The 13803-nt window shown below is 42.7% G+C and overlaps 1 protein-coding gene and 1 pseudogene across 1 annotated transcript in view; both read left to right on the top strand.

The window, feature by feature from the left end:
- Positions 1-13803, top strand: part of LOC124623027 (bumetanide-sensitive sodium-(potassium)-chloride cotransporter) — a 239889-nt gene that overhangs the window by 158015 nt on the left and 68071 nt on the right. Inside the window, exons 9-10 of the mRNA XM_047148819.1 lie at positions 4410-4531; positions 8534-8669. Of these exons, the coding sequence (XP_047004775.1) occupies positions 4410-4531; positions 8534-8669 (258 nt within the window). The remainder of the gene's footprint in view (positions 1-4409; positions 4532-8533; positions 8670-13803) is intronic.
- On the top strand, positions 50-166 carry LOC124623518 (annotated as a pseudogene).

Raw genomic sequence — 13803 nt, 5'->3', positions numbered from 1 at the left:
TTCTTTCCAACGTAAATATAAATTAACTAGCCTTTCACCCGTGTACGCAGGCAACGGCCTTGCCGCAGTGGATACACCGGTTCCCGTGAGATCACCGAAGTTAAGCGCTGTTGGGCGTGGCCGACACTTGGATGGGTGACCATCCAGCTGCCATGCGCTGTTGCCATTTTTCGGGGTGCACTCAGCCTCGTGATGCCAAATGAGGAGCTACTCGACCGAATAGTAGCGGCTTCGGTCAAGAATGCCATCATAACGACCGGGAGAGCGGTGCGCTGACCCCATGCCCCTCCTATCTGCATCGTCCTCGGAGGATGACACGGCGGTCGGATGGTCCCGGTAGGCCACTCGTGGCCTGAAGACGGAGTGCTTTCACCCGTGTACGCATATGGCGCATATACTGCACACATCTCCTCATGCACTTCTCTTTGTCCAGCTCCTCTTTCCGCTTTCTCTGGCAAACACAGCGTAGTATTTCTACCCAATCTTTTATGTTTTCGATCCTTACACATAACCGATTTCTGTTCTTTTCTCTAATTCTCTGCTATAGTTTCAATACTGTTTTATACTTGATATGATGTGGTGTATGTACCGATATTCCAAAAGTGTAATTAAGTTTTCCTTTTAATTAAATTTATTCTTCTTACTGCACCAATTCATTCGATAACATTAGTTCGGCTATAGAGCAAGTTCATCAAAAGTTACATTTAACACCGAAGTACAATGTATTTTAACTATTTGTGAGCTAATCAGCATAATTCCATATAATGGCGTGCACTGTCGAAAACTAAGTATCCTGACTTGCTTTTGAACTTACTAAAGTTACCTAAAATTAATTATCTTCCGAAATAATTAAACTTGAAGTTCATTAGCAGCCACATTCTCCATCGCAGATTTTGTCATAGCCACTGTTTGATACCAAACTTTGATTACATACTTTTGTTACCTTAATTTCTCTGTACAAAGTAGCACACAACCCTAATTAATAATTTCATGTTATTTACTCTACTTTTCAATATGACACTCAAACACGTAAAAAAAGATTTACATTGCGTATAAATAATAGTACCCATGTATTTTTCTAAATTCTGACCGGCAAACCTTTTTTGTGAGTCAAACTCACTTTAATTCTTGTAGGCATCAAAAACAGTAAAATCCATTCTAACCAATTTTCAAACCATAAATCAATGTATGAAATAACGTTGTTCTTACGCCTGCCCATAAGGAATTGAAGTTCACAGTTAGGAAGCTCACGAGTAAGACTTACGTCGCGAGCACTCTCGGTGTTGGCTCTTCTCACAGTCACGCACGTTGTGTTTGCTAAAATATGTGCACCGACATCGATGAAACTCACGAAATTTAATGCGTAATAACTTACGAGTGATTATCTATAACTTAAATTAAGAAACATCGTAACTGAACTGTGTCGTGATTGATAAGAAGTGTGGAATGGCGTTGTCATTAAAACTAGTGATTGTCGGACGCGGTGATTAACATTATGAACTGAATTAATTGAACTATCGAAATGTAAACCTCTCTAATCGTCCGCCTCCATAGCGCAGCGGTAGCGTTAATGCTTATGACGCAAGGGGGCCCGGGTTCGATTCCCGGCAGAGGACTGGGTGTTGTGTGTCCATCATCATCATTGACATGCAAGTCGCCGAAGTGGCGTCAACTAAAAAGATTTGCGATACGGCGGCTGAACCCCGAAGGTGATATCCCGGCCAATAAATGCCATACGATCATTTCATTTTCCTCTCTAATCAGTTACTACAGGACTATGCTAAGCGAAAACTGCAACGATTTTGTGTAAATGTAAACTTTGTTTTGTGGCCCAATACAGCAGTTAGTCGCCACTATTATCGTGTCCCCATCTCGTGGTGTAGTGGCTAGCGTTGCTGCCTCGAGATCACAAGGTCCTAGGTTCGATTCCCGGCCGGGTTGGGGATTTTGTCTTCCCTGAGACTAGGTGTTTGTGTTGCCCTCGTCATTTCATCATCATTATCATACGTGACAGTGGCTAGATTGGACTGTGTAAAAAAATGTATTAGATTGTGTAAAAATTGGGACTGTAACCGGGCACCCCACAAACTAAACCAAATATCATCATCATTACTGTAATTGTAGGTGCCGGTCTGATCCAGAGCGCTAGCAGATGTTCTTAGCTGACAAACTGGCCACCGTTACTATAACCAGACTTTGCAAGAAATAAATCTGTGTTTTAACGCAATCTTAATTGAGGTGTTGTGTACATCTTTGAGCAAACACAATCCCACATTGATTTATTTAGACTTCCAATACTGCGGTGATCAAGAGTTGTGCTACCGAGGAGAGACTAGGAAACTCAGGCCAGTATCGTTATGTCTACCCATCTCCATCTACTGCCTATTTTCCTCCCACCCTTCTTCACTTTCCACCGGCCTCCTACACCTCCCTCTCCTCCCCTCTCTCTCTTTTCACCTTTTACTCATCCCCTCATAGTCCATCTCCTCCTACCCCTTCTCTCTGTCCATATCCTCCTTTTCCTTTCTGTCCATCTCTTCATCTCCACTCTCTGCCGATCGCCTCCTCTTCAGTTCTGTGTCCATTTTCTAATCTTACGAAATTGATTTGCAAACTTTGAAATCAGTGTGACGTCACCGCTACTAATTACTAGTGACACGTGAAAATTTGTGCTGGACTGGGATTCGGACCCTGATTTCACGCTTGTCACCTTAACCACTTCGGCTATCCGTGCCTTTTCCCCAGACCGACCCAAACTTCCATAAGTCACACTGTCTGTGTGCTAATAAAGTAGTCCACTGAATTCATCATGTAATGCTCGCAACATTACATTCGTTCCCGCAACAGGGAGCACGAAATAATGAGAAATCGAGGCCAGTGTTGTTATCGAAGTGTTTGGGATGGTCCAGGGAGTGTGCACGGATAGCCAAAATGATTAAGGCTATTGCTCGCGATAAGCGGGAAATCCGGGTTGGAGTACCAGTCCGGCACAAATTTTCTTGTGTCACTGCTGGATAGTAGATCTATGCCGAATACAGCTGATGTCACAGGAATTCTCATCCGGCTAATCAATTTGAAGTTATCTCGTACAGCTGTGAATTGACAACGATGTCTGTTCTTTCAAACACCCCCATGTATTACAGGCCAAGGCCGGCACATGGTGATAACAACATCGGTCTCCTTTCTTTCAGGAGCGCTAGTTCTGCAAGGCTCGCAGGAGAGCTTCTGAAAAGTTTGGAAGGTAGGAGAAGAGGTACTTGCAGAACTAAAGCTGTGAGGACGGGGCATGAGTCGTGCTTGGGTAGCTCAGATGGTAGAGCACTTGCCCGCGAAAGGCAAAGGTCCCGAGTTCGAGTCTCAGTCCGGCACACAGTTTTAATCAGCCAGGAAGTTTCATATCAGCGCACACTCCGCTGCAGAGTGAAAATCTCATTCTGGAAACATTGATCTCGATTCACCGCTGTCTCATTCTCCCTGTTGCGGGAACTCAAGTAATGTAGTGAACACTAGGTGATGAATTCAGTGGACTACTATATAAGGATTTAGACGATGGGTCGGTCCGTGGAATGTGCACTGACAACCGAAGTGCTTAAAGCGACAGCTCGCGATGAGTGGTAAATCTGGGTCCGAGTCACGGCCAAGTGCAAATTTTCGTATGTCACTATTGGTTAGTAGATTTGCACCTAATAAAGTTGTCAAAGGAATTCACATGGAGCGAATTAGTTTCGAATTATTTCGTACAGCTACGGATCATCAACAGTGTCTGTTCTTTCAGACATGCATGTAACTCAACACCGAGCGAGGTGGCTCAGTGGTTAGACACTGGACTCGCATTCGGGAGGACGACGGTTCAATCCCGCGTCCGGCCATCCTGATTTAGGTTTTCCGTGATTTCCCTAAATCGCTCCAGGCAAATGCCGGGATGGTTCCTTTGAAAGGGCACGGCCGACTTCCTTCCCCATCCTTCCCTAATCCGATGAGACCGATGACCTCGCTGTCTGGTCTCCTTCCCCAAACAACCGAACCGAACCTGTAACTCAACAGAAATAGTAAACCCATTTAGGTAGGGAAATGAAATCGAAAAGAATTTAGATCTAAAACTGTAAGCAAATAAGAATGCGAAGAAAGCAACGATGAACCAACAGAAAAAAATTAACATGTTCGACATGAAGATTCAAATTAATTCTGAAATAATACTTAGTCATCACCTTCATGACAAAGTACTTAACAGAAAGAGTGTCATCAGCTTTACAGTTGAAGCTGTACGCTGAACCTTTATCTTGGAATATTCAGGGGCGTCATTACTGCAAATTTTCCAAAAAATCTTAAATTAAAAGTAACCCTGCACAATCTAACTCGACATCTCATGTAGTCACAAATAAATGTAACACTTGTTTTTATTCCCTTAGCTAAGCTGAATGCTGTGGCGCCCCTCATCTCCAACTTCTACCTGGCGTCCTACGCCCTCATCAACTTCTGCACGTTCCACGCCGCACTCATAAAACCACTTGGCTGGAGGCCTACTTTCAAGGTAAGAGATATTAGTCTCAATGGCGACACTATGTTATCTGAGATCATGGACTCATACCCCTTCTTCTTCAAAAGAAAACCGTAACTGTCTTAATTAAAAAAGGTATAATACAAGCTTTTTCTTCTCCTTTAAAATGGAACCAATTACGTTCTCTTATTTCTTTGTTTCTTTGTATGCCTTATTTATTTTCTTATTTGTCATCACCGAAAGAAGCAAATCCAATTATTGTCAAGAATGAATGGCCTGCCACATAAGAAAGAGATGGCTTGATCAGTCGCTGTTTCGTCTTACTCGCCGACTTTGAGACTGTAGTATGATTCTTGTTATCTGAGTACTAGTTCACTTTGAATCTGACAGAGAAAAACTGTATAATATGAACTTCGACTGTAATATCGATTACACCAAAATAGGCCATTAGTCACTGCTATCACTCCTATTACCACAAATGGACAGTCATTAGTTCTGTTCACTATGGCGCTGTTTTGCTGGCTTCTCTTACCTAATAGTGTTATTACGTGCTACTACATCAGATCGCCGGAATACCAGTTGCTAACATAAACACCGGTTTTAATTATTCTGGAAGCAAACTCGTCATTTTAAGTTATTACGACCAAACTATTAGATGCAGAAAAATTTATTTATAAAAGTGTAATGATTATGTAGCAGAAAATACGGCAACACACCTACTATTATGCAAAATTAAAAATTCTGTATACTAATATGACGATATATAGTATGTTCATATGAAGATATATAGTTATCCTGCCCTATTTAGTATTGGTTTTATCCGTCACTTCACAACAAGCACAATATTTTGTAGGCCTATAATACGACTGTCACAGGTATTTTGATCACGATTGCTACTGAAAGATCATTGAGTAAGTTTATGGAATGCACAAATAAATGAAACTAACCTTTGCTCCTAGGAACACAAATTCTTATCGCAAGACTGTACACTCGATTCCCGAAACTTGCAAAAATGCCAGTTGTGTGGGTTTCTATTGAGAAAAAAAAGAAAATGATACGCCAGTAAGTCTGTAATAGTTGGTCATATTTAACTAGTCATTTGTCCAAATTCTTTAACTGTCTTTCGTCTTTACCTATTCTCCTTCGCATATTAGACTGAATTTCGCAGTATTTTTTATTAACTCAGTTGCTCTTCTATGGCGCCTTTTTAACACTCAACTGAAAGCTGCAACGCTACAGTGAAACGTAATACAGGATACTCTTCTGTATGTAGAAATAGTTGATAACCATGCATCAACTAAGTTTGTCATACAGTTTATTAGCCATGACAATTTGTCTAGGACAAATTTATTATCCACGACTGACCTGTGCTTCCAGGTAACACTTTTGGTACATCACTAATGCGATAGATGAGCTGCTAGCATCCCAAAGCCCTGACCTGAATTGTGTCTGATGTCTGATTGTTGCGGTGCGTTCTGTCCCTCAATCAAGTTTGACACTGTTTTGTTAAAAGAGAGAGAGAGAGAGAGAGAGAGAGAGACGTCCAAACCAATATCAATATCTGAATATCTGAAATACTCCAAAAATAACACATTCAGAAGCGATTACCCACAAATTTCCACGCAATAATGGTTAAACAAGCGTTCACATACACCACGAGAATTCTTTAAAATTGAGGGTGAATTTACTCGAGCGTAGTTTTGGTTCTGTTTGACAAACCATATCTCAGAGGTACAGATCAACGCAGATTCAACACAACACTTCGTAAGTTACCACAGAGAAAACTGATTCCATTATCTTACTTAGACTTCGTGCAATAATTCGCGTTGTCATTAACAATGGTGATAAAAGAAGCCTCCGTACAGAATACAGGCAATGAAAGTAGAAGCTCGACTACTGCCAAAAGTTGTCGTACGATACAAAATTTTTAGTAATGATTAATTTCTGTTCTTAATGTCTTTTTCAGCGGTAGTATAAGTAAATCACTGATTTGCCTTTGGTACTTCAGTGCGTAGGCCTACTCCCCGCTTTGACAACATATAAGTTTGTAAACAACATACGGTACTAAAAAGCGCACTAATTCAGTAATATTGTTACGTCATTAACTATTTTACACTTACACGAAGAGAAACTAAGCCATCGCCCCCCGCGATTACAAAACAAGTGATACAAACAATTGAAAGAGCACTTAACCGCACAGGGTCACATTTACAAGCTTCGTTTGTTTTGTTGTGACAGTCTTTCAACGAAATGTATGCACACCACACACTATGTTGTGCTAAGATTAACTTGCACAATGTTATGATGCCTTGTTTCTATTCCACCCACCTTATCATTTTGGCCACTGCTCGTAAAAATCAAACCTTTCTTCCGTCTTTTGCCTAATATTGTTTAATGACAATAGTCAATAACAGATGCCGAGTTGAAATTTACTACTAAAATTTTTGTGATTTATGTAGAGACAATTGTTTCGTAATGTGTGAAGTTCCTAATTATTGATGATCGTATTATTCTAAATTACTCTCTTCTCTGTTGTGTCATACGGGAATCATTTATTCCCAACTATATTTATCGCAAAACACAATTCATGTAATTCTTGGTAGAACATCCTTCACACTACAGAAGTGCATAAGTTTCTGCTGGACCATAAAAAAAATCATTTCAAAGAGTATATTATTGCAGCTTCGACAAATTCAGTATTACAAATGGGACATTTTAAGCTTGTCATTTGTTATTTGCATGTAGTATTTTTCAGCAGAACGTTTTGAAAACGAGCAAGAATACAAAGTTACTTAAATGTTATATTGTCTGTTGTTGCCTAACAAGGCCGCGAAAGTTTTTCATTTCACTAGATAGGGCATTAGTGTGTGGAAGAGCGCAGAGTCGAACACAGAAAACAAAGAAATAGTTTTAGTAACTGACATAAAAGGCAATATGTGTATACACAAATCTAATGGGCGTAGGAGTGTGTCAGAGCTGATTATACAGCGTACTTGAAAACAGCAACGCCTTCTAATTATGGGGTATCTGGTCAGTTTTGCGAATGGTTTGATCGTTTCTTGATGCAATACATTAGGCTATACTGAATGAAGAGTCAACCGCAGATTCAGAAGCAATTTTGGATGTGATTCAGGAAGTGTAACAGCTCCCCTGCTTTTCGTGTTACGTAGAGGGTAGTGTTGGCTGAGTCCCTGACATCTTGCAGATACCGCGGCCATTATATGAGAAGAAGGTATTGTAAAAATTCTAGTGTTATCCAACCACGTCCGGAAGAAATGCCAACCTAAACTAACCCAACAAACTCGTAATGTCGAGGAACGTAGCATACTTTGACAACATGGTAAATGGGTCACAATTCAAGTCTGGCAGGCCATACAAACGTGTGAGGGTAGCAATTCATGTGAACAAATTAAACACACAGCCTCCATTATACGTCACGCAATTGACAGGAGTCGGTGTAAGCATATTGGGAAGATATAGCTGTTTTAAAAAAGTAGATTGCTTAATAAGACACTTTCGTGATCTGTTCTGGAACATCACTCATGTGCGTGTGAACCACAGAAAAAAGCTTACTCGGATGGATCAGCTGGTAAATCGCTGACCTATAGAGACAAAGGGAGGATCCATCTACTTTTGTTCCTTCTGAAAACAAAAATAACTGTTTCAGTACCTAAAAGTTTCGACAGAAAAGAAAATGAGATGGCATAAATGATGAGAAGTTTTACTTTTACGCAAAGACACCTGACTGAGACTGTTTTCACTGATTGCATGGCGTCAACATTTGTCAACGGCAAACGACAAAAATCAATGAAAGGTATTCGAAAAAGTCGATGGGGGATTTGAACCCTGTCTTCCCAAATGCGAGAGCTATGCACATTGCGCAGCGTCGCTCGATATTACGCGGTATACGAAGATTTTTGCCGCTGCTGTTCATAATGTTACCCCAGTCAGTAGTCAAATCATTTTTATGAACAATTGGTCCAAATAGCATAACTTTCTTACAGAAAATGTATCATAATTTTGTCATTGTTTCAGTATTACAACACATGGCTGAGTCTCGTGGGATTCTTCATGTGCGTGGCCATCATGTTCCTTATAGACTGGTTAACATCCGTCATCACCTTCGTCATCATCTTCGCTCTCTACCTCATCGTGGTCTACCGCAAGCCAGGTGAGGAACTGTCTGCACAGTTTTTCTTAAAATTTACTTGTTTTTAGAGAGAATAGAAACATATAAAGAAAACAAAAGGGATATACACTCCTGGAAATTGAAATAAGAACACCGTGAACTCATTGTCCCAGGAAGGGGAAACTTTATTGACACATTCCTGGGGTCAGATACATCACATGATCACACTGACAGAACCACAGGCACATAGACACAGGCAACAGAGCATGCACAATGTCGGCACTAGTACAGTGTATATCCACCTTTCGCAGCAATGCAGGCTGCTATTCTCCCATGGAGACGATCGTAGAGATCCTGGATGTAGTCCTGTGGAACGGCTTGCCATGCCATTTCCACCTGGCGCCTCAGTTGGACCAGCGTTCGTGCTGGACGTGCAGACCGCGTGAGACGACGCTTCATCCAGTCCCAAACATGCTCAATGGGGGACAGATCCGGAGATCTTGCTGGCTAGGGTAGTTGACTTACACCTTCTAGAGCACATTGGGTGGCACGGGATACATGCGGACGTGCATTGTCCTGTTGGAACAGCAAGTTCCCTTGCCGGTCTAGGAATGGTAGAACGATGGGTTCGATGACGGTTTGGATGTACCGTGCACTATTCAGTGTCCCCTCGACGATCACCAGTGGTGTACGGCCAGTGTAGGAGATCGCTCCCCACACCATGATGCTGGGTGTTGGCCCTGTGTGCCTCGGTCGTATGCAGTCCTGATTGTGGCGCTCACCTGCACGGCGCCAAACACGCATACGACCATCATTGGCACCAAGGCAGAAGCGACTCTCATCGCTGAAGACGACACGTCTCCATTCGTCCCTCCATTCACGCCTGTCGCGACACCACTGGAGGCGGGCTGCACGATGTTGGGGCGTGAGCGGAAGACGGCCTAACGGTGTGCGGGACCGTAGCCCAGCTTCATGGAGACGGTTGCGAATGGTCCTCGCCGATACCCCAGGAGCAACAGTGTCCCTAATTTGCTGGGAAGTGGCGGTGCGGTCCCCTACGGCACTGCGTAGGATCCTACGGTCTTGGCGTGCATCCGTGCGTCGCTGCGGTCCGGTCCCAGGTCGACGGGCACGTGCACCTTCCGCCGACCACTGGCGACAACATCGATGTACTGTGGAGACCTCACGCCCCACGTGTTGAGCAATTCGGCGGTACGTCCACCCGGCCTCCCGCATGCCCACTATACGCCCTCGCTCAAAGTCCGTCAACTGCACATACGGTTCACGTCCACGCTGTCGCGGCATGCTACCTGTGTTAAAGACTGCGATGGAGCTCCGTCTGCCACGGCAAACTGGCTGACACTGACGGCGGCGGTGCACAAATGCTGCGCAGCTAGCGCCATTCGACGGCCAACACCGCGGTTCCTGGTGTGTCCGCTGTGCCGTGCGTGTGATCATTGCTTGTACAGCCCTCTCGCAGTGTCCGGAGCAAGTATGGTGGGTCTGACACACCGGTGTCAATGTGTTCTTTTTTCCATTTCCAGGAGTGTATTTTTCGATGTTTAAAGTAAAAGACTCTAATTTGTTTTTCTCTTTAACACGTACTTTCAATTAAACGATAGCATCTGGAGATGGTTTAGATGTTCTGACGGATATTCACGATCAGCAACAATAAATTAAATACGATTGTGATTGCGATCACCCCTAGCAAGATGAAACGCATTTTAACTTGAGCACTCAAGCATTTTGCTCCGCGCCATCTAGGAAGATAATCATTTAGGATGTGGAACGAATTAAGCAATACATTAACAGGTGGAAGCAGACACTGCAGGCTACCTCTGTAAAGTATATAACCAAAGGTGTCCGCAAGAGGGGGCACTTGACCCCTCCTGGAATCTGGGTCACAGTATCATCTGTTATACAGTCTGTTCTAGGAGGATGATTAGTATTCAAGACTGTGACTAGGACGACTATTTGAAATAAAGTCTAGTAAACATGAAGTCTAAAATACATGCCTTAAGAGCTATGAGCACTTTTTCACCTTCGATACTGCGAAGCAAATCTCTTCTACTGCAAGATTTCCATGATTTGGGAGGAAGTATATGGATCAAAAAAAGAAACAAATTGTGAAGTACATATGGGCTACCTTAATCCTTGGAGTGCCAGTGGTTTCTGTCTAAAACCACCATTTTATTTTACAAGGCCTGTTCAAAAGCTCCGAAACATTTGTAAATTCTCGCCATTGGTGTATTGGAGCGAAATACGGTTGGCATCCCTGCACACGCCTGTGTTTATTGTGTAACTGCCGGAAGTTTCATTGTTGTACGTCTGTTGGTTATTGTTCAGTGCTGTATTGAGTACAGCGTTGTATTGCACAGATTGCGAATTTCGATATGGAAAGTTAAAGAAGCAACAAGTCTGCATTAAATTTTGGGTGAAACTCAAGAAAACCTTTTCAAAGGCACATTAAATGATGCTGGAAGCCTACAATGGTGAGTACTTAAGCCGTACGAATGGATCACATGGTCAGACGGAAGTTAAAGATTACCCTCATTCAGGACGTATTTCGACGTTCACCGATGACGCTCATGTCAGGAAATTCAACAAAGTTGTGCGTGCCAATCCGAAGACTGACTGTCCGAGAGTCTGCAGAAGAATTTAATATTTTAGTTGGATCATGTCATAAAACCCTGGCACAGCATCTTGGAATGCATCGTGGTGCCGCCAAGTTCGTCCCACGGCTCATGAGTCAAGACCAGAAAGACCTTCGCCTCTCAATCTGTGAAGAGCTTTTGGATAGCGTACATGAGAACGAGATTTTGCTTAAGAGAATCATAACTAGTGATTATGTTGAGACCAAGGTTCAGTCTTCTCAAGCGGTCGGAAAAGGTTCTCCAAGACCAAAACAAGCTCGTCAGGTCAGGTCAAATGTCAAAGCCATGGCTGGTTCAAATGGCTCTGAGCACTATGGGACTCAACTGCTGAGGTCATTAGTCCCCTAGAACTTAGAACTAGTTAAACCGAACTAACCTAAGGACATCACAAACATCCATGCCCGAGGCAGGATTCGAACCTGCGACCGTAGCGGTCTTGCGGTTCCAGACTGCAGCGCCTTTAACCGCACGGCCACTTCGGCCGGCTTCAAAGCCATGCTGATAGTTTTATTTGGCAGGGGCAAACTATTAATAGATGGTACTGTGGGGACATGTTGCGACGGCTGCGAGAAAATGTGACTAGGAAACGGCCTGAAATGTGGCTAGACAATTCATGGTTCTTGCATCACGATAACCCACCTGCACATTCATCCCTGTTAGTGCGTGACTATTGCACGAAAAACTAAATCACTGTCCTGCCTCATCGTCTGCATTCTCCAGACCTGGTCCCTGAGAACTTTTTTGTTATTGGGGCCACACTGGGGAGATCACTGACAGTGAAACTAAGTATATCTTGAGTTATTGTAATGTGAATTTGAATTTGTAATACTGCTTTTATGAATGATTTTGAAATGAAACCACTGGGACAATAGGTAGTTTTCATACAAGATTTATTAAATTTTAAGCCCATTTTACCTTGTTATTTAGGACTACAATTTTTTTAGGTAGTGTGAGTACATGGAAGTTTCGATATGTAGCGTGATGTCTTGGAAAACTGCACATTTGCTTTCATATACATCATATGAAATGATGGGTGGTTGAAAACTGTAGGTCCCATTGGTTCGAAAGTGAAATAACCTCCTTAAAAGAACTGATTTTTTTTACTTTTTGCCAATTTCTTCTCACCGTGATAACAAAGGTTTAATTTTTGCGGGACATTTTAAAATTATATTTCATGTTCAAACCACCTCTGTACAAAAATTGAGTGTTTACTTTTTGTCAATTTCTTCTTCTATTAGTTGCTTACTACGATAGTAAAAGTGCTTTGTGAACATTTTTAAAATTTTATTAGTTTTTACATTGTTGAGGCTCCAAGGGTTAAGAGCTACGAGCACTTGTTCAGTAGCTGAGATGTATTTCACAGTAGCAAAGGTGAACACGTGCTCATAGCTTTTAACATATATGTTTTAGATCCCATATTTATTTGAATTTTTTGCTTCAAATAATCACACCTATCATCCCAAAATAACCATTACTCCTGGGCCGTCCTGTAGAGGTCCAACCATTGTCAAGAAATGATTGTGATGCTAGTAAATTCCACATTTAGCAATGATGGGCTGAACGGTAAACCCTAAAGCTTTAGCAAGTACTACGCGTCTTGGGTTCATTAGAATGTCTGGACGTTCACGATAAATTATAGCATATCCTTGGTGCGGAGACGGTTTCGCCGCTATTTTGTTATGGTGGATGTAAACCTATACTGAACTTTGCTGAAATACGAGGGTTGTTCAGAAAGTAAGTTCCGAATCGGTCGCGAAATGGAATCCACAGTGAAAACCAGAAACATTTTATTTGCAACAGTTAGGTACACCTTCCACATACTTCTCTACATAGTCGCTCCACTTCGGGTTTTGTCGTAGTGTTGTACCAACTTTCCAATATCCTCGTCATAGAAAGCAGCCGCCTGTGCTTTCGGCCTTTTATCTGCACTGGTCTGCAGCTCGTCATCTGTGGAAAAATTTTGTCTTCATAGCCAGCGGTTCTTGTGAGCAGAGATGAGACTCAGGGGGAGCCAGTTACGGACTGTATTGTGGATGATCAAACACTTCTCACCGGAAACGCTGCAGGAGCGTCTTCATTGCCCCTGCAGTTTTCGGTCGGGAATTGGCATGAAGAAGGAACTGCTCGACAGTATTTTATGTGGGCTGCATGACACAGGCGAAATCTCGAACCAGACCCTCATACTGGGCGGGAGACGCTATTCCCTACGCATCTTTACGTGCTCTCTGTTCACTCAGAACTGAGAAGAGTGACACGACACGATCAACGGGCACACTAGAGACTGCCCAACATATTCGTGCAAAGCTTTACCGGATTTTCCGAGTGGTTTCCATTTCGCGACCGATCGGAACTTACTTTCTGGACAACCCTCGTATAGCCCCAGGCTTCTGAATGGTTCAAATGGCTCTGAGCACTATGGGACTCAACTGCTGTGGTTATCAGTCCCCTAGAACTTAGAACTACTTAAACCTAACTAACCTAAGGACATCACACACATCCATGCCCGAGGCAGGATTCGAACC

Source organism: Schistocerca americana, chromosome 7 (assembly GCF_021461395.2).
Source record: "Schistocerca americana isolate TAMUIC-IGC-003095 chromosome 7, iqSchAmer2.1, whole genome shotgun sequence".
In the NCBI taxonomy this organism is placed as follows: Eukaryota; Metazoa; Arthropoda; class Insecta; order Orthoptera; family Acrididae; genus Schistocerca; species Schistocerca americana.
Note: the sequence above shows the minus strand (reverse complement) of the source record. Positions and strands in the feature narration are given on the sequence as shown.